Consider the following 22,561-nt stretch of genomic DNA (forward strand, 5'->3'; position numbering starts at 1 on the left):
CCGAACATGACGTCACTACAAACGCCCTGTTTACCGAAGACTCCCGAGGGACTGTTTACATCCGGGCCTTTTGCAACCTTGTTGCCAGGCGACAACATAAACCTTGTCAGATTGATTACATCTGCCAGTCGAGCCACTAGCGTCCAGACCAGCGGAAGAGTCGCGCCGATTTTCCTCCGGATTTCCCCCAAATAATCGAAGAGAGAATATTTCTCTAAACACGACACCAACAAGAAATGTCTTCTGAGGAGATCCTTATCAAGGGAAGCAGGATGGAAACCGAAGGATTCACCACCAAATCTCGGTTGAGGAACGCGAAGGTAGGGCATAGTGACGAGAGGTCACAGATTTCTGCGACTTTGAATTGTTTGTTTCACCATCACCGAGTTGCTATGAGGAATACAGCGTACTCGTGTGGTATCCATTATGCACGACATGCTGTACTTAATACCAGAATCGTGTATGGTTGATGATATACTTGTAAAATATGAATAATTGATGTAAAGAAGAAGATTGCGGGAAAAGATTTGATGAACGTTTGGGAATCATGGCGGCCCACCTCCCCCTTCACATCAGGACAAACATACAGAAGATCTCTAAAATCACAAGTTATTTTGAGAACAGGGAAAGCCTATTGCTGATATTTTCGTTAACGTATGAATCCAAAATATCGAAATTTCGCCAAATATGATGGCCAGTGACCTAGATAGGTGTGGTTGGCAGGAATGAATGACCCGTACTCGACCTGACTACCGTTTGTTGTGGGTGCGTTGGGTTTCTTGTCTGCCATGTTAGTCGGTGTCTAATGATTCTAAATGTTCATTTTAGAAGGCAGAAAGATCCAGGACATTATAAGATAATGATTTTTGGTTTAGAGTAGAGCCAAAAACTTCTGTCCACGAGGTACTAATAGAATCCATATGAGGGTTTAAGTACAGTCTGCATTTCTCATAAGACACCCATATGTACCCCGGCCAGGATAGAGTAGATAATTCCACACAAGTGGTACAAGTGAGTGAGTGGCACAAGTTATAATTTGGTACAAGTGGAACCAGTTGTGTGACCTCAGGGTATATTGGTTTGAAGACCTTCGTCAACCGTCAAGCTTAACCCTAAAAGCCCACGCACTTTACCTAACACCAGTAACTGGCCATTACCAACAACATTTGGGACGTAATTGGCTGTTATGAGAACTCCCAGCCTTGTTCAGAGGGATCTGTGAAAATTGGTGTGGGATGGGAAAGTCTTATTGCCTTTCGGGTTTGTTATGTTGTAGGATTTGGGCCAAATTTCTGAGGATTCCTGGGAAATATTTAACATGGATGCAGAGGGCCTGCATGGAGGGATCCCCACGATTCAGCTGATCAGTGAGACTGCCTATGACACAAACTTTGTCCATCTCGCTCCAAATTGCAGGGATCAAAAGCTTTCCCTACAAATTACGTTCAATCAAAGTAGCTTGCCTATGTCCGACAAAAAAGATGCAGGCCCCGATGGATAGCTGACAGTTCCAGCAGGCAGAAGCTTTCATGTACTATTCTGAACAAAACACAACCTCAAGTCAGCCTAACTAGAATGTGATGTGATGTAACATTAACAAAAATCTGGACCTATCTTGCGGTAGCACTAGTGAATTCATACTGAGCATGTTTTCAGTATCAAATGTTGTAAGAGTCAAAATGGATACTGTAGTGAGTCCTGCAGGTGTTTCTGTTTTCGTAGAGTCTTTGGCGGTTGTGTCAGAGGTCGTTAGGTAAAGGTATCACGTGTCGGAGGAAAGTGATATATGAGAATGGCAGTTCCACTTGGCGGCCATTAGTACAGGACTAGAGGGGCAGGAGTGTTTACATGTTGTGTTACACTGTACACTTCAGTTCTGTCAAATTTCTGTCACACCTACTCATGTTGTTATGGGACTTAATCCTGTAACTATGTGATATATCTTATCATGATAACCAGATAAGGTATATATGTGCTGGACTGCAGTATCTTCTTGGTGTGGACACAGATCCTCTTGTTAAATATCTCTGTCTCTCCCAATATTGGTAACATTGAAGTATGATAATCCAATTGTCTAGCAGTTTCATTCCTCTGACTCTTCCAATATTGGTCAAACATGTGGTGTGATTATCAAATTATCTATTGGTAATAATCCAATAGTCTTGTCTTTAACATTACAAAATACAACCTGCTGAATTTTCAGTTGCCTGTGCTGAATACAATAGTCAAATACTGGATACAATCATTGTGTAGGGCATTTCTCTGGTGGAAAATTTGTCAGTAAATCCCATATTCTTTTTACCACGTTGGAAATGTTTATCTTGAAAGGTCTGTTTTGACTGCGTCAGACAGGTGTTAATATCCATGTTATGTCCACAAATTGGTCTCATTCTGACATTTTGGAGGGATTGTCAACCAAGTGTGAAATAATTTAATCTTGAAATGTTTGCAGTGGCTTTATTTTCATGAGTTATCTCCACAGCAAATAAATCATGGCACTATGAATTTGTGTTTTTGTATTGGTTCACCTGCAAAGCTAAAACACAGCAAAAACCTCCTTTTCAGAATTCATTTCCCTGCAAAAATATTCACAGAGACTGACGATGATGCTAGTGTTAATTTGTTTATTTGACTTCATCGTATTTTGAAAGGGAGGGCAAAACAGGTGCATGCACACCGTTCTGAGTTGCCCTCCCACACATTATGCAACAGGCTGAAAAATCTTATCAGCCAAATACAAGTACCAGGAGAGCAATTCGTCCAGCCTTCATTCATCACAGAAGAGTGTTTATGTACATATATTTTTATGACTACATGTGTATGAGTATAACTTCATAGAATGACAAGAACAGATTATAAGATACATGAAAACTTACCCAATGGAGGTTATGATTTTATTATAGTAGCTAGACGCTTTCAGTAATTTGTTTATGGCTCAGTAATATGTATTAAGGAAGGTGAATTGATATGATTAGAATCTATGGAATCATGATTTGGTACTGTAGCACTGATAGAATTGGTTTAATCAGAGTCAGACTGAATCTCACAATTACTGCATCATATGTTTATCTTAAGTTACATATTAATAAAATATTTCATGTTGGCATCAACAACCTGCTAGTTGCTTATATATGCCCTACTATTTGTACAAAATAATTTACTTTCATAACAGATAGCCAATACATTTTTCAGCTATGAAAATTGTAACAACTAAGGTTCAACATGTGCAGTACAATTGTGTATTTCTTTTTTTCCTTTTTAATTCAATTTTTTCTCTTTAATTTTCAAAATCACTTGACACACACAAGATTTTGAACGTGGTCCATTTAGAACTAACAGATAGAAAACTGTGTATTGGAATCCCACTGTGTATGTTATACAGGACCACTTTCTGTTATATCAATTATTAATGATATGGATAAGTACATGAAATGTGCACCGGAAACATGGTACTCATGACCTGGCTCATGTGATAAAATGATCCAGGAATGTCCATACAGCAGTGCCACCTAGCAGGTGCAGTGCAAACTGCAGGCTTGGAGCTGCCTATCAAAAACATGATTTTCTCTGACTCAGTCTGAGTGATAGCGTTGATGTCTTGCTTTTGTCCAGGTACTGGCTCCACCAAATGCAGGAGCGTTCAAGGAGAGACCAGCAAAACCCACTGCCTTCAGGAAGTTTTACGAGAGGGGAGACTTTCCAATTGCTCTTGAGCACGACACAAAAGGCAACAAGATTGCATGGAAGGTGAGATTGCCTGTTGAACTCTCTTTTTAGTACTTATTCAGGCAGTTGCTGCTAAATACTAGTACATAACTTTAAAAGGTCATTATAGAAAAATTTGAATACATTGCTGTGGTGCTTTTTGGGACTGGAGACATCCTCTTAGATGTCAATACAGCACAGTGTCACTGATGATTCTAATATAAGCACAGTTTCATCAATAACTTCAATATAGACATTGTCATGACCTCAATTTCTTTACTCTAAATGAATTATATTTCTTCAGGTTGAAATAGAGAAGCTTGACTACCATCACTACTTGCCCCTTTTCTTCGACGGCTTGTGCGAGACAACACACCCGTACGAGTTCTTCGCGAGGCAAGGCGTCCACGACATGCTGGAACATGGCGGCTCCAAAATCCTCCCAGTCATCCCACAGCTAATCATCCCTATCAAAAGTAAGTCTGCCTAAAAGTAGATGGGGGTGGGAGGGAGCTGGGGTTGTAACATCTACTTACAAAATCCCACCAGGGTACATAATTCCCCCACCATGAAAAGATATGTCCACCATGAAATACATCTGCTTGTAGATTACTCCAACCGAACGTCCCTCAGTATAATGCGCTTCTGTATGTCTGAACTGTGCATACCCGGGGGGTGCTGCACTAGAGAGCCCTCAAAACCACTGTTTTTCAAAGTGGTAGATTTATGTAAACCTGGTGGATTCATGTGTTGTTAATGGAGTTTAGATAGGAGATAGAGACTGGGAAAAAAGGGGAAGGAGGGATTGAGCAAATCAGTTAATGTTTCTGAAGGGAAATTGGACTTTCCTAAATTTTGGACTCAAATTCTATCAAGGAGTGAGCAGTCTATAGCTTCTGTGACGTCACATTATGCAAATAGAATGTGTGATTCAGTGAGTAGAGGATAACTTAAGTCACAGATAGTGCAATAAACGAAAAGTTGTCAAATTTTTTAGTTGGGAAGTACAGTTACTTTGCTTCAGAAAGATTTGCACCAACATACTACTAGTAGATTAACTTTCAAGCTAGGTTTTATGTTAGTTGCCAATGTTTGTATCACATTCACTAAATTTATGTTGCAAAATATGGCTTTTTTCATTCATTATCTATTATTGTTATTCAATGAGTTTATTGGTTAATAAATCTGTTTGCCATCTAGGGAGGACATGTAGGTGAGCTTGCATCAGCTCTTTTCAAGACCAAGAATGGAGTCGAGTAGTTAGGCAAATCGTGTCCATTTTTTGGTGAATGTATACTTTTGTTTGTCAAAACTGCATACAGTACATACATTGTATACTTTGTTTCATGTCATACATATACTTCCACAGCAAATCTACACCATGACTCACACATACATGTCTTGATATTCATGCTTCTTTCAGGTGATCAGCTAGTTAGGCAAAACATTGGACAGTTTGGCACATGTAATGACTATGTGTCATAAGCTCTGTAGGGAATAGCGACTGCACTGTCACAAGTTCTTCTATGTCAAGTAACATTGTACAGTAATCATCTTCACCAACGGATCCGTCATAACGGATTATGCTAAATCTAGCTAAGCCTAACCCTGAATGATCTCAATATATCCTTGACACAGTCACAATTCTTTGATCCAAGGCTAATCCCCTGTGTCAGGCGTTATGTTTGATCCATCCCCTGACAGCTTTGATCAGGGATATGTTCACACTAGGACTGGTGTGGTACCAGGAACGGACTGTCGCCACCACTCAACTTGATGCGCCAGGCTTCTCTCCCAATGGGAGAGAGCCAGACCCACCCACTGACTCTGGTGTATAATCACGTTCAGAGGGACGTGCTCGCACAATGGACGTCCAGAGCTGATCGTTCCCACTACCTGTCATATCTGCAGCGTTTTCAGGTCATATTCCGCACCAGGTTTATGGATAAAGCAGCTGAGCTATCATCTGGGAAGATGTCTTGCTCCTCATTCCTGTGTCACAGTTTACAGTTTCGCCAGATCGTAAAACATCTGTTACTGACAGGGAGGGGGTGGGGCTTGGCCTGAGTAATAGGATCCGCCCTCCCCAGGCAGGATTCCAGCAGCACCATGTCCCCCTGCTAATCCATACCACTGGTCAGGCCTGCTTCCTTCATTATCCACACATTCCACACTTAATTATGCATTCCTATTAGTAATACTTCCAGTATTTTTTTCACAAGTGGTCACAGGGTTTTAAGTGATGGAATCCTCTGTTGAACACACTTTAGCCTGGATGCCAGATTGTTTCCAGGGCCTACAGAGGCTAGCTCCTCAGCTCCAGGACAAAATACCCCCAAGGAAATTCTACAACAGACTCCCCTTGAGTTAGATAAACATCCACACCATAGAGACCTCATCCCTTGCTCCCTACACCAGTGCCCTAAACTACTCTAACAATAGTATAGAGATTGGGGGTCTGGCATACACTACTGTACCCTGTCCATGTTTGACAGTCCAGCATAATTTACGACCACGCTATTCACACCAAGTTATCAATAAAATGTCTTTAACCGGCTCATTGAACAATATTAATGTACACAGTTGGATAAGCTGGAGGGCCCTGAGCAAGTGTGTGCCATATGTCACTTCTGTCATGGGGAGAAGACACAGAGAGATGCCTGCAGTTGATAACTTACTATTTCAGACATACCTACAGTTGAGAATTGTTTGAATGCCTTTTCTTTTACAAAACTGTGGATAATGTTCAGAATATGATACTAAAGACTTTGGTGAAAAAGTGCCACAACCTTGCAGAAAATGCTTATGATATACAGTCATTTTTTAATTGGAAATGTCATTTTTAGTCTTTCATATTTTCAAACACAGGAAATTAATTGTCATTTTAGAAGGAAAATTTCAAGTGCAGGAATCAGTTATACCAGTAATATGGTACTTGTCCAAGTCACACACTCTTTCTCCATTGGAAAAGGCGCAGAAGAAGGACCGTGGGATGATATATGTGGTCACCGCTGTGTAAAAAGTATTTATCGATTGGAAGGAAATGGTCCCCACTCCACTAGACAGTGGGCCCGGGCTGACATTTATTAATGGTATTGGTTGGGGCGATAAATTGAGCACTGTTGAAATTGGGGGTATAGGGGCTCATGTATACATGCATCCATTAACTATGCCTTTTATTGAAATGGCAGCAACTTGTCGAGAGGAAATTGAAAGGACAGGACTCCCTTCCACCCTGTGGGAAACCTCGGCGCTGGCATTCCGTTCCGATGACTTATCGGGTCGCAGTCTTGAAAAGTTGAAGGAATCGTTCTAACACAAGGTCCAGGGTTGTTACACAAACATCGCTGCTTTTGAAATGTAGTTTTTCCTGCCAGCTGCAGGGAAATCGTTGGAACAGAAATGACGTCTTTGCAAAGTTGTCGGACATTTGGTATAACCTGTGTCCACCAAACAAGCATAAGCAACTGTGTAAATACGAAGGTTTGATCTTTTTTTCCATATGATTTGATAGATGATGTTTTCAATATCAAAAAGGAGTTTAGAACAAGAACAAAGTGAAGTTGATGTACTTTCATCTTGTTTGCGTCACCTGAAAAGCAAGACGTTATAGTTGTAAAAACAAACACTTAGTACTCTATCTACAGAAAAACTGTTTGCTACATTTTGAGTGTTTTTTCTTCAAGTCACAGCTTTGCGGAAAATGGCTTAGACAGAAATAAACAGGAACTGTGGGAAAATTTGTTCCGCAGCTCTATTGAACAGACCAGAGAGAAAACCCACCATGGTTCCTGACGGTTTTTGACCTGGCCAGCAACTTCATGTTCTTGAATTTGTTCCAGTACTCAAAAAAAACTTGAAAAGTCAGGGAAACATCTTTTGTATTCCGAACAGCTGCATCCATTCCCTTTTCTATTATTGTGAACAATTTTGGACACTTTGAAGAACACAAAAGTTTTTCCCCCACTTCACTTTGAAAATTGCCAGCTGACAAAAAACTTCTGTAGCAACTTTGATCTTTTAGCTATTCTTCTGAACAAATAAACGAAGGGAAAGTCGTAACACTTTCATAAGCCCTACCATGGATAGCCTTTAACTCTAAGTTAAACCTGTGCTTTTATGGATGACTTCTTGTCTTGATCTGCTAAAGCCCGGACCACCAAGGTGTTCCAAAGTCTGTAGACAAAAACGGGAATAGACCTTGCATTTGATTGACACATGTGGCATACCTGAAACCTACACCTGTGACATTCACTAAGCAATGAATATTCATGAGCATCTGAAACCACCAGCAAGACCCTTGTATGTACCTTATGGAATAACTTGTGAAGAAAATGCGTATCCACTACATTGACCTTGTCTACATAATTGTTTATGCAGAAGAAAAAAAGTTGACTCTTTGGAACGCAAATTAAAGGAAGAGCATGTTACTTTTGTTGATCCGACTTCCGCTAACTGTTATTGGACGGATGAGATTATTAATAACTCCAGCCTTGGCCAAGGTTTCAACAGGATTGACTTTTAGGCCTCTCCCCTCCTTTTCAATTACTGTGCTAATCCTTCTTTCTTCCCCTTGAAGGTAGGAGCAGGGTCTGGGTTATAAGTTATTTCTGGAGACAGCTGGCCTACCCCAGGCATTTTAATGGACTGACCTGATCAGCAGCACCCCTCCCCCTCATTAATAATGGTTCCCTCCCAGCTATCCTGAAAATGGAAATAGAAACTGAGGAATGGGACACCTGTGGGTCGTAAATTGTTTCAAGTTGTATAATTTGGAAAGATGACACAGATTTAGAAGGAAAGGAGGACAACCATAAGAGAATCTTATCAATACATTGTCAGTCTAGAAATTTTGCTTTCCAAAAAGCTATAGAAAGTCTTTTTTCAACTCAAAGAAATTTATGAAATACATGTATTCTGTGAATTTATGTAGATGTATTCTGGGAGATCAGTCTTTCATAGCTTACTATATGAGCCTAATAACAACAGCAACTACATGTATAAATGTAACATTACCTAGGAGCAAGTACATAATAATAGGAGACATAATTTTGGGCCTTTCAAACTTCATTCCATCAAGCAGGCAGATTAATTTGTCGTTAGCATTTTCTGATCTTCTGGCACATAAGTCAACTGACAGGATTTGTTTTTTTGTCTGAAAACAGTTCAGCTATGTAGAGACGTGACTACATCTGTGAGCTGTAAATTAAATCTTCTGGCCATTTCAGGGGTGCCCTACATAGTTGCTAACAAATACCCAGCATGCTTTGTGGTTTCTCTGGAGCTTCGCGGCATGTAGGCAGCTCGCATGACAACTTTTGTCCTCGTTAAAACTTCGACACATATCTCCACTGCTTACATCGCAACTCATAAAAACACCATGGGAGTCCATTTTACTGGAAATAGAAAGGATTTTCAAATTCTCAACCTTGTAGAACCTACATACGAAGGTTATTATCATCTGACATGTGTATATACATACATATATATATATAATATATTTATATATATATATTTGTTATCATCTGATATGTATACATATTTATCTATTTGCTACAGCACAAGGTATCAAGTTGTTGAAAATATGTATATTTGATACAGAAATGTGTACTGTTAATAAGTTTATTTGTGAACGGCCACCCCTCAAGAGTTTAAATCTATTGAGCACCCTGAAATGCAACACATTGTCAACACTTGACCACATACTAGTGATGTTTCCTACACCTGTAGTAAGAGATCAAGTATGAAGAACTATGATGATGGTATAGCTCAAAATCTCTGATGTTTTGATAGGTTATTATTTCATTTCATGGAGGCATGGAGGAGCATTGGTACTGGTGACCATCATGAAATGACTGACAAGTGACGACAATGTCATCCTCATCAGTTATAACAGTTGCCAAACTCACTCTGCAAAGCCAAAAAAAATCATTTAATGCATGTGTAATTGTGGAAGCTCTTGCACCATTGTGCCTACGGAGGTTGCAAACTGCATTTTCGGCCAGCAAACTCCTCTTGTCGTTCAGCAGCCTACAACTCTACTGCTTGTAATCATCACTAAGAGAACCATCAACCTGCCTCTGCCATAAATGTCCCAGGAAATCCACCAATCTACAACTCAAGCTCCATCAAGCCTCCAGAACTAAGCATTTCCACAAATGGGTGGTCGTTTGGGGGCTTTCAGATTTAACCTTGTCACAGGTGTCATTGTGGTTAACCTTTTCCCGACAAATTTGGTGCTACAGTGTATAAAGGTAATAATAAAGCTACTTCAGCAGATGTTCCTTTTAGTTTTCATGGTGGTTAGGATTTTTGATGCTTTCACTATTAACTTCTTCTACTGAAACTAATATTATGCCATACGTATAGAATAGCCCTTAGCAGGGTTTACTAGTAGGTTAAGTGACTGAACTTCAAACAGCCTGCCATTCAATATTGAGTAAAACAGTGAAACTAATTGGGAAGCACATTACAACATCATTGATTTAATTATCACTTCTCTCCTATCATCAGAATGACCTATAACTAAGACAGATAATGAGCACAGCAAATCTGCCATCTAACTTGACAAGAGTACAATGAGGCACGTAAACAATATTTGTCTATAAAGTTTACGAGAGCCACTTTTAATGTCAAGGCACTTTGGGATCGATAGGAAGCAAGGAACCATGGGAATGTGATATGTGAAAGTGTCAGTACATTTTCATGTCTTCTTGTTTTGTTTTTTCATTTGTTTTCTATTTCTCTAAACATAAAGAGTTCAAATTTTCATTTCACTCTAAAGAATTATTAATCTATCCCTTTATCATCATATGGTGTATCACTCAGTGTTGAAAATTGTAATGCAATCCTGTCATCAAAACCTACCACAAGAAGGGACATGCTGATGCCGCTTGTCAATCAAACAGCTGAACACACCTTTCAAAAACAACCCTGCTTGGAGAGATGTTTTCTTTGCTATTTTTGACAGGTCCGTATCTTAGCTTAATCCCTGCGCGCTTATAGTGAAACGCTTTCCATTTATTTTAACAGAGGGCTAAAGACAGACAGGTTGTTATCCCTTGAGGAGATCGGTTGTTGGAAAGTCCGGTTTTCATTTGCATGAGAGGGTGAGTTACAGCAGGGGATGAAAGGTTCAAGCGCTTCATTTCAAAAGCCATTCTGCTTAAATTGAACAGGCATTTTGCTTAAATTGCTCGCGACCTGGGAAAAGGAATAAGACATAACTCTGGCCTGTATGTCACTTCAGAGGTGGCCATGTGCTAACTTTCTCCTTAGAACAAGAGAACTTAATTGAGGAAAGACATCAAACAAGGAAACAGCCATGTGTCTTAAGAATGTTACTCTAAGCTATGAAAAATCGATTCCTTGAAACTTTAAGGCCAACTTCTTAGAATGTCATTCTTATAGGAGTCAAGTATGGGCTAGGACTCAACGTTTTGGAGGACCCAAGTAGGAGTTGAAAGGGAATGAAAAGGCCATGTCCTTGGGATTCAAACCCAGAACCTTTGGATTCTAACCACAAGACCCTCACATGGTCAAGGTTTAATCCTCAGCCTTTGGGTGAAAAACCAGAAGTGCAGGACTTGTACACACGTTCACGTCTGCTGTTGTCATAATCACTAGAATATCCAGTAATTTTCCACAGTAATATGTGGGGTAAGGTTATCTTAAAGACAAGTCCAAAATTGTCTGAGGAGGAGTGGAAATGAACATTGAAATTACTTTCCTGGGGGAGGAAATTAAAGAAGTGTTTCGTTCCAAATTGTCCTATGGTTCAGAACGCACCAATGTTAATCATTATGGCGGTGAAAAACTTGTACGGATTTCTTTAGCAAATCATAAATTCTTCCAGGGTCACTTTTCAACTTTTTTTGGAGAGCAACACCTCTGTAACCACTAGAATCCATCTTATCTTAATAATGATTGGATTTTTGACATTATTAGATAAAGCAGAAAACAAACAAATACATAATAAGTAACAGTAAGATCAATGATTGTGAATTGCTTGCTAGTTCTGTCCAAGTTGTGCTGTCTTACATTCAATTTCCTGCCAGCCTGCAGGGCTAACTTTGAACCCGGGCTGAACCAATCTTCCAAACCTACCAGTCATGTGTCAAACCATTTTCTTCTTCACATCCTGTCACTCTACAATATTGATATAACTTATGGACACACACCAACACAAACAAATGATAAAAAGCCGAAAACGATACCTCCATTTTCATGGCGGTAATATAAGAACGTACACTCTCGGCTGGAGGTCTGTTCCGAAAACTAAGATTTACGTGCAACAGTATGGAAATGAAAGTGTTTAATTCAAGATACTGATATGGTAGTTACATTGTAGTTTGTATTCTTCTAAACTGCAACATTTTTTCTTGCAAATGAGTAGCCCTTATATTTTATATGGCTTTACCCAAGGAATACATTGATCACGCCGTAACTTCCGCGACTGCCTGGATCTGAATCGCAATGATCGTGATGAACGACTAAGCGAACTGTTCATCTGCCTTACTCCGACAGGATGGGATCTACTTGTCACATAAATTAGAGTCAGAACAGGATACCACTAATGAGATTTTCAGGGATACTTAACCTGTTCTTGTCTACTTGCGATGCTTGGGTGCTTTCGGTGCTGATTATGATGGCGTATGTAAAATACTTTTCAAGGCAAGTTGCACACAGGGCAACCTGGATAAAACTTAGGCTGCCCAGGGCTGATTCACATGGAGAGAATGAAGAAAATAATAAATTCACAAGGATTGCCAAAGACAAACATTTCATGGAAGTATGAGATCTATCTGGTCCTTCTGTATGAGGAAAAGTATAGTCTTCTAAGCTAAGGTAGAAAAGTGCTTTCTAATGATCGCTTTCAGATTACAACAATCAAATCATAAAGCAATAATGAGCAAATGATGACTCCATGTTAATGAACTTGGCCTTGCCTAGGTTCGCCATTAAACAATGCTAAGGCGTCGGAGCCGACACCCCTCCAGCTTGTAACCTTTTAATGATCCTATAAAAGAACTTGCGAAAATCAATGACCGTAAATCTTGCTAAAAAGGATTCCGCCATCAGGGAAGTTAAAGCGCCACCAAGTGGAAGGATTTTCCACCCTGGGAAGAAACTGTCAAAGCTGGCGGCGCTAAGGAAGAATAATCCTCTCAGTAAAGCTTTCGTCGTTAAGTCCTTAATTTGCAATTATAATCATTCTCTCCGCGATCCATAGCGGTTCATTTGCATGCGGATATTTCTTTGGAGATGTAAAAATGGTAACAGAGGTCACTGAACAATTACAGATATTTGATACAATCAATTTAAAACCTGTAGCTTGGTGACTATCCATTTCCAGCTTGTGTTTGCTTCTTGTTTTGGCAAAGTAGAGATAAAAAAACGAGGCAAGGTAGCGATCTTAGAGGTAACAGACACAAGATGGAAAAGGATAGATACTAGGCCACAGCACCAGACTCTTTAGAGGGATATCAGCCTCTACACTCGTCCACGCTGTTGTATATATTACATTCCAAGGTTGAAACTTGTTTTGAAGAGAATGCTTCAAAGAATTGCTTCTAAGAAGTTCAATGCTGAAAACTGTTTCAAACTTTAGTTTTACTCCTCAGAAAAGCAGAAAAAAAGACTTCTTGGCCTTCACGTTTACAAAACTCTTGACATGTCTGAGAAATAATGATATTAGGACAGAAGAGAATGCTTGAAAGAAAAGCTTCGGCGCAGAGAACTATTCCAAACTTAAGCTTTGCTACTTAAGAAAGGGAAAAAAAACTTCTTGGCCTTCACATTCAGGAGACTCTTGACATGTCTGGGAAATAATGATATTAGGACAGAAGAGAATGTTTCAGTGCAGAGAACTAATCCAAACTTCAGCTTTGCTCCTTGAGAAAGCTGGAAAAAAAGACCTCTTGGCCTTCACGTTCAGCAGACTCTTGACATGTCTGGGAAATAATGATATTAGGACAGGCAGGTCATTGATTGGTGGGTAATCCAGCAGCAGAGACAAATGGGACAAGTCCCCATTTCCTGCAGACCACTTAGTGCGCCCATCAATATCAGGGATGGGAGTGTTCTGCGCTGGCAGTGACTGTCAATTTCTTCTGGTCTTTTTCTGGTATGCTAATGAATGCAAGATTACTAGTGCACATATTTGTTAGATCTACAACTAAATAGTATTATTCTTTTTATAGAAATGTATGCGACAAAAACTTATAACACTTCAGTTCTTGATTAGGATTAAAAGATGTTTCATCATAACCACAAAGGGCAAGGGGGTTAATAAGAAATTTTAAAAAAAGGTGGACGACGTGGTGCACATGTCTGTCTTCAAGTACATACTGTAGATACATTTTCTTTTGCCATCGTTTTATTCCATGGTAGGAGGGAAAGGGAGGTTAGCATGTTATTTTAAGTTTTGCGGTTAAAACAACTCAAAGTACAGTAGTAATACATTGGAAAGGCACGTCAAAAATTAGTTATTCAAGCAACTGGATAAAATTTTGAAACAGACGTTTCAGACAGCATCCGCTATCTTTCATCAGTGACTGACGGAACTGTTTTTTGGCGTATCTTACTACCTAAATGTCTAACCTTCATCAATGTATTGGAAGGCATATTCGCAGTCTCATTAATTCGCAATGAAGAGCATAGCGAAAACGTCAAAAACAAAACCGCCGCGAAAGTTGCAGGATTTACAGTATACAGATTCACCTGACACTCCTAGGGTTAACCTACTGCAATCAATTACGGCGACACCTTCGTCAGCAGGCATGTATGATGGATAAGTGCTGGGTCAGGCATCACACCTGGGCGGGAGGGGGCCATATGGTACCTGATGGCTGAGGGAGAGAAACGGCCGGCGGGGGAAATCAATAGCCTCTACCAGGCTTGCCGATGGCTGGTAAAATAGGGAGTTGGCTACTAATAGAAGGTCCAATATACCATCCACGGGTATATTGGTTGCAAACTGTAACTTCTATAGCGGACTAACTTCTCTGGCATGTTATCCGTCTATTTGGCCAATTTCTACAATTTTTCCAGCAACCTGTGGAGCCTGGTAGAGGCTAGGAAATTGAGGCATGGCAGGAGAATCATAATTTCCAAGAAAATGTAGACTGGACAGAGGGGGAGGAATGAGGAGGTGATGTGGGGTGGGTTGACCCAATTCATTTCTGTCACTTCAAACAATCAGATTGAACCATCTCATAACCTCTTTATGGATAGTTCATCTACATGTCTGGTGATTTTAAACTTAGACAAAGTAATTAAGTAAATCAAAGGATCATAGCAATTTTCTGCAAAGTTCTTAACATATACATGTACTTGAAAGGCTCACCATAAAACACAATGAACATCATATCTTGTTGTTCCTACTTACCTGTTGTATATTGATGATCACTCATTTCTTATTGTTTACAGCTGCATTGAACAGGTGGAGTGTACAAAACAGTCCTAACATGTTTACCTGTTTGGCTTACAGGTGTGTTAAATACAAGACACATTGTGCAATGCATGCTGGACACAAAGAGAAGTTTGCTGTAGGGTGTACTACAGGACCTAATGATGTTTTCACTTTTACAGATGCATTATACACAAGGAACAGACAGGTGGTGTGTACATCACAGTTCTGATCTTGTTGTTTACTTGTTGTTGTTTACAGATGCACTAAACACAAGGAACAGACAGGTGGTGTGTAGATCACAGTATTGATGTTGTTTGCTTGTTGTTGTTTACAGATGCGCTAAACACAAGGAACAGACAGGTGGTGTGTAGATGACAGTTCTGATGTTGTTGTTTACTTGTTGTTTACAGATCATGCGCTAAACACAAGGAACAGACAGATGGTGTGTAGATCACAGTTCTGATGTTGTTTACTTGTTGTTGTTTACAGATGCGCTAAACACAAGGAACATACAGATGATGTGTACATCACAGTTCTGATGTTGTTGTTTACTTGTTGTTGTTTACAGATGCGCTAAACACAAGGAACAGACAGATGATGTGTACATCACAGTTCTGATGTTGTTGTTTACTTGTTGTTGTTTACAGATGCGCTAAACACAAGGAACAGACAGGTGGTGTGTACATCACAGTTCTGATGTTGTTGTTTACTTCTTGTTTACAGATGCGCTAAACACAAGGAACAGACAGATGGAGTGTAGATCACAGTTCTGATCTTGTTGTTTACTTGTTGTTGTTTACAGATGCGCTAAACACAAGGAACAGACAGGTGGTGTGTACGACGCTGAAGGTGCTTCAGCACCTGGTTGTGTCCGGTGAGATGGTGGGGGAAGCGCTGGTGCCGTACTACAGACAGATCCTCCCCATCCTCAACATCTTCAAAAACATGAACTGTAAGTACGCAACAAAAGAACAAACATGAAATACCAACAAAGATATGCTGTTATGGTACAATCGTTTCTGGATCATCCTCTTCTTTGAACTGGCGAAGACACAAGAAAATTTGAGCATTCCAACTAATTTTCCAAAAAAGGGGAGCTTGCTATTAGTAGATGTATATCCAGGAACAAGTTGAGATAGAGAGCTTGAATATTGTTGAAAACGGGAAAATAACTTTCATAGCTTAAGTTTTAAAACTGCGTCATGTTTTTGCCTTTGGTTCTAAAGCAAGGAATTCAAAGAGGACAGTTATGATACAGCAACCAACAGACTAGTATTTTTGTCTCTTACAAAGATTTATATGTACTCCTTGGTGTCTAAAATCAAGGACATAATGTCCTTACTAAAATCTATCAGGGTTCACTGCAAAAGTAACACACTGAGAAATGTTGAGCCAGTTTGAGTTTAGTATTTCAAAATCAAAGAATATTGATTAGTGTCCCCTCAACACAGCTACTTACCAACCCTTATCTCATGACTCGTTAAAATCTAAGGGCAAAGAATTTCAAACAAAAAGTGCAGCTGGCATACAGAGTATTTCATGCTATGACACATGAAGAAGTACAATGTCTATAAATGTAGAGGTGTTTTGACTCCTGAACGACCACACAGAACGGGTATAATACCTCCTCAATTCAACACTCCTGTATGGCATCAAGAGTCCCTAAATATAGGCCCACCACACCACTTGATGTTTATTGATTGAAGAAGATTTTTGAACACTAGAAGCCTTTTATTACCCCAAGTTTGTGTATACAGTAAGGTCGGAATGATTTACATGTTGTTTTCTTGTGCTGGATGCACGCTATGATACCCTAAGACGCCATGGTTCATAATTTGATATGAGTTATTTAAAGGAAAGAATGACAAACTGAAATGAAAATATGAAATAAAGAGGTTCTAGAATAGGAGTTGGGGTCCTAGCTCCCTGGTTGCAAGTATGAAAATTTGCAGGAAAGTCGAGAGAAAGCTTTCTGACAAACTGGCATCTTCCACCTTACCACAGCTCCTATAGAAACCTAAAATGAACTGTTGAACAGCATTGTGTATTTAACACATTTCATATTGTCTTTACGAACTTTCTTTTTAAAGTCTGAGCCTCCTGTTTGTATTTGTTCCTACCATGTTGATCCAGCTGGAAGTATGTGTCAACCAAGTTGTCCAGACACTTCCAGAGGACATTGATAGCAAAAAAATTGGATGTTTACATTTCATGTCCTCTCCTGCCACTGGTCCTAATCTTGCTATTTAACCTCAGGTGACCTTGGCCAAAGAGGTCACATAATCTCTTTTAAGTGGATCATATGCTGTCCATTGTGACTTCTCAAAATGGAATGATTCATAGTATACCAGAATTTATGCAGAATGCATACAACAAATGATCAAAAAGTGTTATTTCTGTTAAAATACATTATAAATAAATGAACGTGCTGTGAATTTTTCTTTTCTTGAATATGAAATTGCCCTTCTTTTGAATAATGCTATACGTACGTGTATCTCTGAGGCAAGGCAAGCAAATTAAGCAATACTTTATATCAACCAGCAACATAACATAGTTTAGAAAGAAGGTATGAACTCTAAGCTGAACAGTTAGCAAGGTTGAGGCATCCTTGTGAGATTACAGATCATGTTGAATGATTTACCAAATGAGGTGGAAAGAAAGCAAGGATATTCCTTTCTCAGTCAAGTTTAAACATGTGCCACATATGCTCTCAATCTTCAACAAAAAAACTTTACCAAAACTTCTACTTGATACAACAGCCCAAAGTCGTCACAAAGCTAAGCTACATGTACAGCCAAGCTACTGGCCTGTGATTTAGCAGTTCAGCAAGCATACAAACAAGAAACATTCCAAACTCTCCCGCTATTCCTGCTATTGGGTAGAGTAGATTAGGGGTAGGCACGTTGGGGAAACACGGAACTCCAGGGACAACTGCCTGTGTTTGACCATATCCAACTGTTGGGCTAATGCATCACATTTGCCCTTACACAAACTTTTCCTTTCACCAGTGGTGCAGACAATCCATCCCTGTTGCCTAGCAACCACAGTTTGTATGGTAACATTATCCCAAGATGGCTCATTGGACTCATGGAGAATCTTTACAGCAAGATGGTTTTAGTTTATTTCTGTCACTCCAAAAAGCAGGGTTAAAGCACACGTGTGGAAAGCGTGTATGTTTGGGCGTCAGTCCGTGTTTATGTGATGGCAGTCATCTTGGTGTACTTAACATTCCGTTTTGTTTCAATGCACAGCACCAGTATGATCCATAGAGAATACTGCAAGAGTTTATTATCATTATTTATAATTGGAGTGTGTGTACAGCAATGAAATGAGCTCTGCCGAAATTACAGTTTGTGTCTTATTTGCCAAAACCTTTTCTTGGACACTGCATGAGCACTTAAACATCGTAAAATTACCAGCGATGATTACCTGTATAGTTCTAATGATAAGGATGATAAATCCTTGTAGTTCTAGAATGTGATTTGTTTGTACATCAACTTTCCTTTAGCTCCCAGGGAGCCCCTCTATGTTGTTCCATTCAGTTCTAAACAGAAAGAACAGTGTCTCAATAGGGTGTTGTGTTCCCCCTGAACAATACTGACTTCATGTGACTTTTCAGCAAAATCGCCAAACAAAATGGAACTCATGAATAATTTCACCGACTTTCAACAAACCCGGTTTTGTTCCCCTGGCATGAAAGCCGGGAGGGAGGGTTGGAAGAATCGGAGAGAAACGAGCCTCATCCAAGCTTCTAGCAAGTAGATTTATGTGGTTGGAAGTGCACAAGTGGCTTGTCAAGATGCTGTGGTTGACAAATAACAGAGGGGTTCATCACCTTATGATTACACTTGCTAATATATGGAGCATGAAGCACAAGGTCAAGAAACTTTTTCAAGCTATGTTTCCACATAAGATATACAAAAGCGTCTAGTTTTCATGCAAAATCAACGGAAAGTCACCCCATCCTCTGAATGTCACATACAGATTATGAATAAGATGGTAGCATTTTTTAAAGAAAGTGTAATTAAGGCAAATTGACTTTTAAACTATTTCAAAAGTAAACGTAACTTTCTAAACATCCCTCATCCCTAAAAAAAGAATAATGACACAAATCTCATACGTTTGCCTGAAGGAGGTCATGCCTATCTCTGCGGCCATGACTTTATTTGGAAGTTGCAAGTGCAGGCCGCCCCTTGCAGAGGTTTTAACATAGCATTGACATACGTCTGGTAGTTTTACCAAGTTGAGACACAGAATGTTGGCTCTGCCCTCCAGGCTATAGACATAGATGGCTAAACGTGCCTACTGTCCTGTTGGGAATAAGGTGACAAGGCATTTATTTGACAGAGAAGAATTATAGCTAACACTTGAGGAGTACAGACTGTGACATGGACCAATGTCAAAACATTGAAAATGGTCTTTATCAGATGGCAGTTGGGGACAATTCTTTCTTGGTTTTCAGACTGTTTCTGATCTATTTCTTCATTACATATTCACTATGTGTAATTTGGCCCAGTTTTATTCTTCTGAAGTGCAGTTCAACTGTAATTTCCAACACACAAAAAATGTACTTTCAACTGTCCAACTCCAGTTGTCTATGATGTCATGTTACGCGTATGGAACACGTTACAGTTCTACGTTGCTTCAGAAAGATTTCTACCAACACAGATCATGAACTTTCAAGCATTTTTATTCTTCTTTGCTGCAAACCAAAGAAATTGATAAGAATGGCCAGAGGAAACAAACCTGCCTCTAATGATTAATGATGACAGCCTGCCTATGGTTGTAATGTTACCCGCATTCTATTCCAGTGTCTCATAACAAATATTATGTCTTCAAATACGTCCCCAAATGTCTTCACATTTGTGGTGGGCAAAGCAAAATTTAGGACATCATGAGCAACAGTTGCCAAGTCATTACACAAATGTAGTAGCTGGGGACCATGGGGGTTTGGGATGGATATAGAAAGGTCGTAGGTCACATTCTGCTACCCCCTGACCACTAAATTCAATTAAAGTTGGAAGGGGATGATGTGGAGAGGGCTCTGGTGGTGTAGGGCTTGATTAGCTGAGCCAGCGGTGATGAGCTCAAGCCATCGCAAGTGAACGAGGTCCCCACAGGTTCATTTTTTACAGCCCGCAATAAACGGCGCTGATGAAATTAGAAGTGAGTCGGTTAAACGCGGGGACAATTTAGGCAGCCACTCCCTGCCTGTGTGGAAATTACTCTGCTTGTATATCCCTCCATCTTTACCCCCGTAGGGCATGCATTCATCAATATGTGGTCTGGCAGCTAAAGTTTGGTTGGGAAAAATAAGGTTACACTGGGAATTGTCATAGGAGCTTCCAGTAATGTATTGATTGATACCTCCATCAATCAGTGGGCCTGGATGAAATGGTTTCAGGGCAGTTTACACTTCCCGAATCATGGCAATTAAACTCATAGTCATACACACAAACAGTCACCTGTCAGAAATTCTGAGGATTCTTTTCTCATAGCCAGAAAGTCGGCCTTTCGTTCCTGTATTCAGTGATTCCCTGGCTATGTTAAAGAATTTTTCAAAGTAAATACTAATTCAGATTTTTAATGCCTTTATGAGTGCTGGCAAAAATAACACTGTTTTTTCTTCTTCTTCTCTCTCTTCTCCAGTGAACTCTGGAGACGGCATCGACTACAGCCAACAGAAGCGGGAAAATATCGGAGACCTGATCCAGGAGACGCTAGAGGCCTTCGAGCGGCACGGCGGGGAGGATGCCTTCATCAACATCAAGTACATGGTCCCCACATACGAGTCCTGCATGCTGAACTAGGGCCCGCTCACACAGACCCGCTGTTGACACTGGTGTAGATTAATTAAGTCTTACAAGTTTCTGTTCATTTCCTGGTAGAGACAAGTTGGAGGAAAGTGAGAGATTAAGGCTAAAAGTCTTATATTATAACAAATGGAATCCAATGGTTCTGTTTGTCAGACCATACTCTGACGGCCTTGGTTTTCACCCCTGAGTCTCATGTTTTCTGTCATTGGGAATGTTGTTGCTCTCTCATGTTCCGACAATACTGCTTGTTCTTTAAGAATATAGATGCAATTCTCACAATTCATACCTCAAATGTGGATAGACCTAGTGTATCCTATACCAAAGGCTGTCTTTTCTCGTCTCTATATATACTTATTCCCAATTTCAGTTACCTTTGGCAGTCTACAAGACATTTCTTTCAAGTCAATGAAATTTGTAGAACTCATCAGTAGAATACATGTGTTTATATTTTAGCTTGTTTATTACAAAATCTGGAAGAAACACCGTGCTGAAATGAAGATGTCTTCTCAAAGAGTTAACAGTGAACTGTGGATTAGAATTCTACATACGACTTTTCACCTGTAGATGAGAAAGTAAAAGGTGATCATATTAAAGTGAATTCAGCACTCTGTGAACCAGTGTCATTCATATAAGTTTAGCCTGAGCTCATGTAGAATATTGCAGCTGCCTCATATGTATGTGTCAAAAGTAGAGCCTCCCATAAGACTATGTATACCATGTAGAAATGTTTCTTAAACTGGAAAGTCAAACTGATCTCTCAACAAATGTACTATTTTTGATGTCACTTTGTTTGTGTAGTGTCTCCAGACTATGATCAAAGAGGTTTTCTCTTTTTAACCTCCTCGCTATGATATAAACCTTAACACATCATGACAAGTGACCAATCGCTTAACTTTGACAGACTTTAAAAAATGACAGTTGCTGAATATATATATCGCTGTTGATCTGTTCTAATTCTGGTTTTCTCTCGATAAAGTTCAGAAGTCAACTTCTCACCGTCAGATGTGTGCGAAAGTGTGGCAGAGTAAATTTGCTCATGTCCGCCTGTTTGTTCAGCACAGTAGCATGCATATGGTAAACTCAGCACTCCCTGAGCACAAGCAACTTTATAAATGGTTGTGCCACATCTTTATTCACTGTACCACAGCTGAAGACAAAGTTGTCATGTATATTCCAGAAACATTCCAATTCCGTATATTAGAGTATTTGAATACTGTGTGTTTTATCCCAGACATAGGTGGTGGAAACGTATATGTTGACTGAATGTGAAAGTGTATAAAGATGCTGTCTATTGTGTAAATATGCCCACTAGTTGACCGTTTGGATTTGCCTAGGCAAGAGGGGTATTTCTGTGTACATTAGGGATGGGGTCTTTCTCGTTAACTACTGTTTCACTGATTAGAGTTTTGGAAATTCACATAACCATGTAAAATGGCAAGCTAGCCACATAGTTTTGTGCTTTCTTTGTACTGCTGCATTGTGTACGTAATTTTGAATAAAGACCATTACTGGTATAATAGGAATGTCTCCTCACCCTTTTCTTAAATACCTTATTGGTCATGTCTCCCTTATAAGGCTCATACTTGTAGGCTGGAAAAACCAGTTTGATAAGAATTAGGTAACACCA

The 22,561-nt window shown here is 39.7% G+C and overlaps 1 protein-coding gene across 1 annotated transcript; it reads left to right on the top strand.

Moving 5' to 3' along the window:
- The first annotated feature begins 90 nt into the window (after nucleotides 1-90).
- Nucleotides 91-22,453, top strand: LOC136435992 (parkin coregulated gene protein-like). Its single transcript, XM_066429722.1, has 5 exons — nucleotides 91-320; nucleotides 3,613-3,747; nucleotides 4,010-4,181; nucleotides 15,921-16,070; nucleotides 20,768-22,453. The coding sequence occupies exons 1-5, from the start codon at nucleotides 237-239 to the stop codon at nucleotides 20,926-20,928; spliced, it is 702 nt and encodes a 233-aa protein (XP_066285819.1). The 5' UTR covers nucleotides 91-236; the 3' UTR covers nucleotides 20,929-22,453.
- Nucleotides 22,454-22,561: the final 108 nt, after the last annotated feature.

Source organism: Branchiostoma lanceolatum, chromosome 1 (genome assembly GCF_035083965.1).
Source record: "Branchiostoma lanceolatum isolate klBraLanc5 chromosome 1, klBraLanc5.hap2, whole genome shotgun sequence".
NCBI classification, from domain to species: domain Eukaryota; kingdom Metazoa; phylum Chordata; class Leptocardii; order Amphioxiformes; family Branchiostomatidae; genus Branchiostoma; species Branchiostoma lanceolatum.

Excerpts from the sequence above, each read along its gene's own strand:
- LOC136435992 (XM_066429722.1), top strand. The coding sequence starts at position 237 with ATGTCTTCTGAGGAGATCCTTATCAAGGGAAGCAGGATGGAAACCGAA. Across the intron at positions 4,182-15,920 it reads GCTAATCATCCCTATCAAAA|ATGCGCTAAACACAAGGAAC; the intron begins GTAAGTCTGCCT and ends TGTTGTTTACAG. Across the intron at positions 16,071-20,767 it reads CATCTTCAAAAACATGAACT|TGAACTCTGGAGACGGCATC; the intron begins GTAAGTACGCAA and ends TCTCTTCTCCAG.